The following is a 10,777-nucleotide window of genomic DNA, read 5'->3' as shown; positions in this document are numbered from 1 at the left end:
AAGAACCTTGTGTCGGGTTCTTTGTTAAGCAAGAATGGCTTTAAACTAGTCTTTGTATCGGATAAGTTTGTACTTACCAAAAATGATATGTATGTAGGCAAAGCCTATGTAAAAGATGGACTATTCAAAATGAATGCCCTAACTGTTGTGTCAAATGCTACAATCAATAAAACGTCATCTTCAGTTTATATTCTTGAGTCATGTAATCTATGGCATCATAGATTAGGACATGCAAACTTTAATTCAATACGAAAGTTAATGAATTTAAGTTTACTTCCGAATATGCATTTTAATAATGGAAAATGCGAAACATGTGTAGAGGCAAAAGCGGCCAAAACACCATTTCATTCTGTTGAACGAAACACCACACCATTAGAACTAATTCACACGGATGTGTGTGATTTGAAGTTCGTACAAACAAGGGGTGGTAAAAAGTACTTCATCACATTCACAGATGATTGTACAAGGTACTGTTATGTGTACTTGTTGAAAAGCAAAGATGAAGCTTTGGAAGTGTTTAAACACTACAAAAATGAAGTTGAAAATCAACTTGGAAAACGAATTAAAATGATTCGTAGTGATAGAGGTGGAGAATATGTTGCACCGTTTGAAGAATTTTGTATAGAATCTGGAATAATTCATCAAACAACGGCACCATATTCACCACAATCTAATGGAATTGCTGAACGCAAAAATCGAACGTTAAAGGAAATGATGAATGCAATGTTGATTAGTTCGGGTTTACCTCAAAACTTGTGGGGGGAAGCCATACTTTCTGCAAATCATATCCTTAATAAAATACCACACAAAGATAAGGTTGAATCACCTTACGAATTATGGAAAGGTCGGAAACATTCCTACAAATATCTCAAAGTGTGGGGGTGCTTAGCGAAAGTACAAATATCCAAACCTAAACAAGTTAGGATTGGACCAAAGACAATTGATTGTGTCTTTATTGGATATGCTATCAATAGTAGTGCATATCGATTCTTGGTTCACAAATCCGAAGTACTTGATGTACACGTAGGTACAATTATTGAATCAAGAAATGCGGTCTTCTTTGAAGACAGTTTTCCGTGTAAAGAAAAGGAAGTAAGTTCAAATAAATGAACTTATGATAACATACATGGAAAGAATGATGATCTTCAAGTAAATGAAGAACCGAGACGTAGTAAAAGGCAACGAATTCCAAAGACATTCGGTCCAGAATTCGTAACCAATTTACTTGAAAATGATCCTAGGACATTTGATGAAGCAATGTCCTCTCCCGAAGCTCCTTTTTGGAAAGAAGCTGTACACAATGAAATTGAATCCATCATGAGTAACCATACTTGGGAATTGGTTGAACTCCCTCCGGGAAACAAAGCTTTAGGCTGTAAATGGATCTTCAAAAAGAAATTGAAGTCGGATGGATGAATTGATAAATACAAGGCTAGATTAGTAGCCAAAGGGTATAGACAAAAAAAAGGACTAGATTTCTTTGATATCTATTCACCCGTTACAAGAATTACGTCTATACGTGTCTTGATTGCAATCGCGGCATTGCATAATCTTGAAATACATCAAATGGATGTCAAAACCGCGTTTCTAAATGGTGAATTAGAAGAAGAAATCTACATGGAACAACCTGAAGGGTTTGTTGCACCAGGAAATGAAAAGAAGGTGGGTAGACTTGTAAAATCATTGTATGGATTGAAACAAGCACCGAAGCAATGGCATGAAAAGTTTGATAAAACTATGTTGTCAAATGACTTCAAAATCAATGAATGTGACGAATGTGACAAATGTGTCTACATTAAAAACGCACCTAATGAATATGTAATCATATGCCTATATGTTGACGATATGCTAATTATGGGAAATAACTCCAAAGTCATTTCCTCGACTAAGAAAATGTTAACAAAACATTTTGACATGAAGGATATGGGAGTGGCAGATGTAATATTAAGGATTAAAATCTCTAAGACATCCGACGGTTTGTCATTATCTCAATCACATTATGTTGAGACTATACTTAAGAAATTTAAGGCGTATGACGATAAACCGGTTAAGTCACCAGTTGACTTAGGTATTTACTTAGCTAAGAATACTGGTGAGCCCGTATCTCAATTGGAATATTCGCGTGTCATTGGTAGTTTAATGTATATTACCAACTGCACAAGACCGGATATAGCATACATAGTCAACAAGTTGAGTAGATTCACTAGTAATCCAAGTGTTGTACATTGGAAGGCATTAAACCGAGTTCTTAGATATTTAAGACACACGGTTGAATATGGATTACACTACTCAAAATATCCTGCGGTATTAGAAGGATATACTGATGCAAATTGGATATCTGACACTAAGGATTCAAAATCCACGAGTGGTTATGTATTTACTATTGGAGGTGGAGCCGTGTCTTGGAAATCGTCTAAGCAAACATGTATTGTTCGATCCACGATGAAATCTGAGTTTATTGCGTTAGACAAAGTCGGTGAAGAAGCAGAATGGCTTCGCAATTTTCTTGAAGAAATTTCATGTTGAGAAAAGCCGGTTTCTGCGATTAATATACATTGCAATAATCAATCGGCAATAGCAAGGGCACAAAACAGTATGTATAATGGTAAGTCTCGACATATCCGTCGGAGACATAATACCATTAAACAGTTAATATCGAATGGTATAATCTCTATTAACTATGTGAAGTCAAAAGAAAATTTGGCTGATCCTTTGACGAAAGGACTTGCAAGAGATCAAGTTTACCATCTTTCGAGGGGAATGGGCCTAAAGCCTATTGAATAGAATTACTATGACGGAAACCCAACCTTGTAGATTGGAGATCTCAAGATCTTAGTTCAATGGGACAACTAAGTCATAAATGATTCGGAATAAAACACTTATCCCCATTCCTAAAATTTAAAGTGCTATATAAAATGTGTATGATAAGTATACATATATACTTTTAATGATTCATAACCTTGAGATAGAAAGGTATGAGATCACCTATATAAGTGTGAAATGGGGCCGTTTCTACGAGAATTCGAGGCTTAATTCTCTTAGAGCACTTATGAAACCAAGAGTTGTCCAGGGCCAAAATGGACTCAACCATGAGAACCAAATAGGTTAGATGAGTCATGGTGTTGGTACAGTTGTTTGGTTTTACACGAACGGCTGGATGGTTCAAGACATCGTGTTCACTAACTAGCCTAGTAAATCCGATTGTATTCAACTAAAGAAGGTTCAAGGCCACAAGCTACCTATCTTGATGCTATGACTTGTCGTGTGTACTCCATTTGTTAGAGTCTGCATTTCATTTGCATTGCATTCGCATTGTGTTGCGCATATCGAGTAATTTCCATTCATGTGGGGAATTGTTGGATATTGGTTAAATAAATCGAGAATTGAAAATCGATTAAAGTGACTTCGTATCGACTTCGGCCAAATACTCAAAAACTCAACTCAATCCGTTTAGGCAAAATTGTTTACCACGGCACAAACGGGGATCGAAGGGTATATTTGGCATTTCGAAAATCAATATCGGATGAATGAGAAATTACGAAAAATGACGAAAATTAGTGAATAGACACCTTTTCATAAAGGTGCATTGTTTGGAAAGGGTGCATGGTTTGGCCTCAACCATTAGTGAATAGACACCTTTTCATAAAGGTGCATTGTTTGGAAAGGGTGTATGGTTTGGTCTCAACCATTTCGTCCACACCCTTCCATGGTCTATAAATAGGACCCTTTGGGTGTCCTATTCCTCACAATTTTGATATGCAAAAACGTCTCTCATCCTCTCTTCTATCCAAAATCAAAATCATTTCATTTATTTTGATTTTCCTTTATCCTTGGAGTACATAAGCTTAAGTTTGGTTCGTTGTACTTGTGTTTTGGAGTGCTACAAACACAAGTGTAGCCATTGTATCTTGGGAGTCGATTGCCGAAATCCGTAGGCACCGTTGCGGGGCAAATTCGACTTAAGGACAAAGAGTCCAACTCTTGCCTCGGCTTTGTCCCTACTTTCTTCTTCTTCTAGTTTGTGTTTTCTTTGCCGTTACTCTGTCCAATTTTCGGCACGGATTTACAAACCAAACCAGCCAAGCCTTTTTCCCAATCACATTCCTGGGATGGTTCTAAAGCATAGAAACTACTAACATGGGGTGGTTCTAAAGCAGCAATTACCATTGAAGTAATTCTATGAACCCCAATTGCATCATTTAAATCCGCCACCTAACGGTGGAAGGTGTCAGTGACAATACAGCCGCGAGTGCCGGATTAGGAGAATTGAGGTGTCAGCCATCATGGCCTCCCCCAACAAATGGGAAGAAAAATATTTCAACCTTGTGGCTTTCCACTTCCATAGATGCTTTGGTGGCAGGAGTGGCAATAGAGGGCGGTCAGAGTGTTGGAGAGCAAGATGGATGCAGTAGTGAGCAATTGAGAACGAATGTTCAGATTTACTGCTAATTAGGAACATAATATAAATGCAATTTGTAACCTTCTCATCAGTTAGTCAATGGATGAACTTATCTCATTGAATTGTGTACTTTATTACAAGTTTGAAATCCATGTCAGTTTTGAATTTACATTTTTTTTTTAAAGTCTCTGATATCAATTAAAATTCAGATTTTAATCTAAATCAAAATCAACAATTAATTTGAACAACATATTTTATGAATTTCACGACTTTTTAACCACACATTTTATTAACTTCCATCAAAATCAAATAAAAATCATATTTTAATCCCCATCAAACAAGGACTAAATTACACATTCCAATATACATACAAGTACGTATCGCTCATTTCTATCTATTTATAAATTCTTCCAAATGAAGGCTAAAACTACACATTATTTCTCGGGGTTCCACTCAATTTAAGTCTTTCATGTAACAAATTGACAAAATTCTACCACAAGCCTCCATGCGGAATTGGGACCATAAAAATGGATTTACAGAACAAATCGACTAATAGGAGTGCTTATAACGGCAGAAAAAATGTTGAAAGTGCTTCTACAACAAATTTCAGTGGACTAAGAATGCCCTAGCTTAGAACACAAAAGTAGAGCCTCAAGAAAGTGTCACAACACAAAAATGTAGGGGGAGGAGGGATGCACTAACGGTATTGATCTAAAGTCAGCGATTTCTGGGATTCATTTTATCTGGGAAGTGGAGGAAATATTTGCATTGCAATGAAATCTTGTAAGAAATTTTGTCGCATTTGTCGTATTATAATTACAGTAATGCTATAAAGAATTGTGAAAGTATTTTTCATATGAAATTTGTTTTTATGTTACACAACAGTCTCGTATAATCGAAATTCCAGCAGTAATAACCACAAAGCAACTATGGGATATATTAGACGATATCCTATCTCCAACATTGACAGAATTTATAGATTATAGCACCTGCAAAATTAATAATCATAAACACTAAGTTTACAGGCAGAAGCAGCACAAGAACAAAGATTTAACCTGGACCATTATCAATAGCTTACCTGCAAATATAGAGGAACACTCGTAATGGGAATAAATCAATACTTCTGATTGTGATTGTACTATGCTAACCAATAGAGTTCTGGGACATCATATGTATATTTCATTTAATAAGCAACCGATATTGGTATGCTTCCATTAATATTTGATTCTGCGAACCCGTGATGCTTGAGTTTTCACATTTTTTCACTAGCACGCTTTATCTGAAGGGCGGCTCTGACAACATCACCCCGCGTAATTATGCCAACCTTTGATAGAGCATAGAGAAACCAACAAGAATCTGAGTGCTGCTGATGAATGTAATCAAATCCCAACAAAGAATATGGAGTAGAGTAATTTTACCAGTTTGCTGCTTCCATCTACAACTGGCAGTCGATGGTACTTTGTGAGAAGCAATAACCTATAATTAGCATCAAATAGATTTACTATCCATTCTTCGAGGCAACAATATTTTGGAAATTTAGACCCCATCTGGCTCCAATTAAATTAGATTTCATTTTTCTCTCCTATTTCCAATCACATAATCTTCCAGAAAGTAATATTACACGTAAACTGAAAACTTTTCCTTCCTTTTCAACCACTCGTTCTTCAAAAAAATACTATTCCACAAAAAATGGGGGCGAACGGGGGCTTAGTTAATTTATCTCATAAACACCTCAATTTTGCCCCTTCATACTTTCAAATATAGAAATTGCAATTCTAGAGTCATTTTACTACTAAGCAGAACTTCTGAAGTCTTCTTGACCAATAATTGTGTCTAGAGGACTTTTTCGTATAACACAAAAGAAGAGAAAAAGTTAAAAACTGAGGCAACCAGATTATTCATGCTGCTAGAGGTGCATTCCTGCTGATGCAACTGAAGTTGCATGGTTTCACAAGGTTTTTCTATAAATACCCCACACCACATGCACGCTAGGGATCTCCATCCACATAACTTGCATACCACAAGGCGCCTGTCGCCTCCAAAAATTAAATACTAAAGGGAAGAGTTAAGGATGACACTATATTGATTAGTGAGATTCATTTCGATGAAGAAAAGCCATACATGATGCAGGTTTAAAAGCTTGTACCCATCAATTACTGCTATTGAAATTGAATCAAATTGATGCATCCCAGACAAAACTATTTAACAATGTGCCGAACTAATTTTTGTTTTCATCTTCTTTTGTCAGCCAATATCCGCTTATTGCCTACAATAATGGTAGAACAAGATGAGAGGGCATACATTCTTAAAAAGGTTCCTTCATGATGAACGTGTCTACTTTTACATGTTCATCATGCTTCATTATTCATTATTGCAGATCTCCACTTCACTTTTTCTATAGTAATTGAGGATGATTAAACTCGTCTTCTTTAAAATCTTAGTTGAATCTTATCTCAGATTTAAAACCCCATTGTTTCAGAGAGTACATTTGATGGGGTTGCAATATCAAGCAAAGAAAGAATCCCAATTACATCACGGAGCAGAAACTTAGATCAACATTTATGTCAAGGAAAATATAATTAAAGAGAAGAACTTAATATACCTGACAGCATCCTCGAGGTTAGTGTTTTCACGCACAACAAGGGGAGCATCTGTCATAAGGTCTCCAACAACCTTCCCATAAGTCTTATTGAGTAGCTTCTGAATTTCATTAAATGTCTGCAATGGCTCAAAAAATCAGAAACTGATTAAGACATAAGCATATGTGTATATATACTTATGAATTCCGATAGATAAGCTTAAATATCTTTCTCAACATTATCCAGGAAACACCGTCGTTACTATCAATAATACTTTAGCTGCAGCATTATATGCTATTTGCGTGATAATAAGTTAGATTGATCTCAAGGATTCTCACCATAGGCAATGATTGCGTGTAAAGTCCCAATAAATCTATAAACTACAATTCATTTGTGGAAAATGACAACTCGGGCTATTTTAAAATCACAATATAATTCATATTCTACAATCATAAACATTTTTTTTTCCATTAGTTCCAAAAAGTAAGCAGATATTGGTGTATCGCGTATGCAAAGGTTATCATTTCAATCATACATATCAAACAGTAAAACAAAACAGAATGCATCTATTACGCACAGCGCATCACGTTAGCACCAATCGCTACACATTTTCCGGAACAAAAATGTTATTTTTAAAGGCCATTACAGCTAAATTGAACACTGCTTATCAATTACTAAGTGTAGAGGATTCAAACATGGAAGGACGATTTTTTACATACTTTCCAAGAACTATCAACGTCAGGAAACATGTTTGTATCATGTTGACCACCACCTGAAAGCCATTGACAAGAAAATAGGATTAAACTAGATGTCACTACTATAGTAAGCAAGTGAACTTGTCAAGTTCATTTAACACACAGAAAATATGAGGCATCTAATAAGCAAAACCAAATTTAATATGACTATTATTGTATCTTTAATTTAATTATATTGTCTCAAATTTCTTGATACTAGTCTGGATATTTGTAACATTATATAAAGGACTAGCAAAGAATACAAGCCACCGTGCTTGGGTGACGAAGATGAATAAAGCTAATTGCAGGACTAGCAGCTTGGAAACAACTTAATTTCAACATTTTTATTTTATATTTATTTTTATTTCGGGGGTTTACTATTATTCCCGCTCCATAAAGTGACATGTGAAACTCATTCCCCTAAATTTTTGGAACTTGGGTATCGCATTTGGGAGAGGAGATATCAGTTCATTCCCACTCCATAAAGTGAAATATGAAACTCATTCTTCTTACTTTTTGGAGCTTGGGTATTGCACTTGGGAGCGCAGATATCAGTTCATCTCTCCTGTGCCTAATTTTTACTAAAATGACAGGTAATTCAGCAATGGAAAATTACGGACAACCCATGTTGAATTAGAACAATATGTGCATCGTGCATGTTTGCTAATCTTCCTTTTTCCCCCTTCCTCTCCCCAAAATATCCCATCACTGTAGCGTGAATCAAGATTCTATCTTAGGTTCTTATCTCTTAATTTAGTCATAGATTAGCTTACAAAACATATCCTTGATTGGCCTCCTTGTTGTATTTTATTCATTGAGGACACAATTTAATATGACGACACTAGGAAGAGGACAAATCAGAAGTCAAAAATTCGGAGAATATTTTGGAATCTGAAGAGTTTAGGTTATTTTAGTGATAGTAAGTAAAACAATGAAGTGGAGTCACTATCACAACACCAATTTCGACTTTTCATCACACAAAAATGACACCTGTGAAAAAAGACATGAAAAATGAAAATAGCATTCCAGAGTCTCCTTTTAAACATTCCGCGGTGATTTGTTAGCTGTCATGGAAAAGAATTTTTTAGCTGCTGTTGTTTTTGTTGTTCATGACAGTTACCAATTTAGCCCCCCATGAAAAACCTTTTTACCATAATCAGACAAATACATTTTAATTTTTCACCACTCTCCAATAAAAATAAAATAGAAAGTTTTCTCTACCTTCTCTCTAAAATATTGTCCATCTTCTCTCCTCACCCAAGATGGTTGGGCCCACAGGGAAACTGAACAGGCCAAAGCCAGTAACCACTGTCTATTTGAACAAGGTTTCAGGATGGCATTGAGGGTTTCCAGGAGGGAGTAGTGAGTATATCATTAATATCGCTGGGGGTGCTGAAAGTGAGTACTTTGTATCCCATAACTCAACTTAGAGACAACCCACAAATATTTTTCCAAAAAGAATCAGCTCTTTTTTGCCCAAGAGCTTGTTTATCCAAACCGTGCATGCTAATTATGTAGGTTCAAATCGTGTTATCAGGTAATATTTGAAATTCTCACCCCTATAGAAAGTCACCCCATTTCAACAACTCATGCTTCTTGCTATTCTAAATAATCTAGCTAAATTCCAAAAATGTGCATTTAGCAAAAAATCAAGGGTAGAAGATGTCATTGATGTTTTGACTTGGTTTCAGAACTGCAACGATACCTGAGATGGAGTCAAGTGCCAATAAGTCATAGTCAGAGACAACACCAACCTGCAGCATACATTTTTAATTAATCAATGATCCCATCCGAGGCAACCTTTACATTAAGAACTGGAAAATGTTTAATTATGACATTTCGACATCATGCACAAAAACAACATTATGCTTTGTTCAAAATTTAGGCACACGTTTACGCATTGACTTGGGCCGGACTGCTACTGCAAGAAAGCCAAACCTGCTTACGAGCTTTGAGAGCTTGAATCGAGTGAGCTGAAGCTAGATTGAATCATTCTTGAGCTCGAGCCAGCTCAAACTGACTTAAATAGTAAATCTAACCAAGTATTAAGATAACTGCTCCTAAGCTTGACATACTTCTAATATTTTATATAACTGTATTGTGTATTATTTAGAAATTTTTGAGTTGCATGTTTTATTTTTGACATAAGAAACAACTCTAATATGGTTAATGAATAATAATTTAATATCCTCGAATGATCGATAAAATTTCAATAACTCGTTCCTCGTCCAAAATTTATGTTTCGTATACCCAACAATCAATGTGCTTTAAACTCTTTAATTTAATTAGCCGTAATCGTATCCATATACTAACGCAAACAAATTCAGTGACCATATGTGCAGCTTCTCTAATAATAAACAAAAAAAGGTAAGCCCTGTGTTTCGCGCGGGTTAAGTCGCTAACAATTAAAAAGGATCAGACGATTGTGTAAGGGACGAAACCTCTTGAGACAAAGTCCCAAAAAAGGGGGTTCTTTTATTGGCGATGAACTTTACAATTGGAAATGGAAAACAACGTGCCTCCAAGGGGAGCAAGCACACGAGTTACTGAAAGAAAATTGTTTAAATCTAAAAAACTAAGGAAATGAAAATTACATGTTCTCTGTTCGAGAGTTTTGGATTCGGTCCTTTGCTTCTATGTTCTTTCTTTCTTTTATACTTCATAGACGATCTTTTTGTGATTAACTGCTCTAAAAACTATTTGATCGTCCTATAACTACCCACTTTCTTCGTAGTGGCCATTTTATCATGAAAACTGCCTTTTAACTGCTGCCATTACCTTTTATCGTTCAACCGCTTTCGATTGAATTCCTTGAGTCGTGGAACGTGATAGGGCTGCTTTAACAACTGCCTTGATAACTGCATTTCTTGATAACCACGACGCGTTATGTCTGTTGATACCTTGGGCGACTTGAAGGTTTGGGCGAGAATAGAATAACAGTTCTGGGCGACCGTATGACACTCTATTCGTTCAGATTCTGGGCGACTTGCAAACTTGGGCGATGGCGTTACAGCACTCTTGGGCCCCCTTATTTGGGCCTTCACCTTGATTTGTTCGATTGGACT

General features: G+C 36.1%; 1 protein-coding gene across 1 annotated transcript in view; it reads right to left on the bottom strand.

The window, feature by feature from the left end:
* Positions 1 to 5,161: 5,161 nt before the first annotated feature.
* Positions 5,162 to 10,777, bottom strand: part of LOC111411445 (CBS domain-containing protein CBSX2, chloroplastic-like) — a 6,347-nt gene continuing 731 nt past the window's right edge. The window contains exons 4-9 of the mRNA XM_023041977.1: positions 9,418 to 9,466; positions 7,698 to 7,750; positions 7,002 to 7,117; positions 5,818 to 5,875; positions 5,478 to 5,723; positions 5,162 to 5,388 (exon numbers count right to left, since the gene is read on the bottom strand). Of these exons, the coding sequence (XP_022897745.1) occupies positions 5,652 to 5,723; positions 5,818 to 5,875; positions 7,002 to 7,117; positions 7,698 to 7,750; positions 9,418 to 9,466 (348 nt within the window). The 3' untranslated portion in view covers positions 5,162 to 5,388; positions 5,478 to 5,651. The remainder of the gene's footprint in view (positions 5,389 to 5,477; positions 5,724 to 5,817; positions 5,876 to 7,001; positions 7,118 to 7,697; positions 7,751 to 9,417; positions 9,467 to 10,777) is intronic.

This window comes from Olea europaea, chromosome 15 (assembly GCF_002742605.1).
Source record: "Olea europaea var. sylvestris chromosome 15, O_europaea_v1, whole genome shotgun sequence".
Classification (NCBI taxonomy): Eukaryota; Viridiplantae; Streptophyta; class Magnoliopsida; order Lamiales; family Oleaceae; genus Olea; species Olea europaea.
Note: the sequence above shows the minus strand (reverse complement) of the source record. Positions and strands in the feature narration are given on the sequence as shown.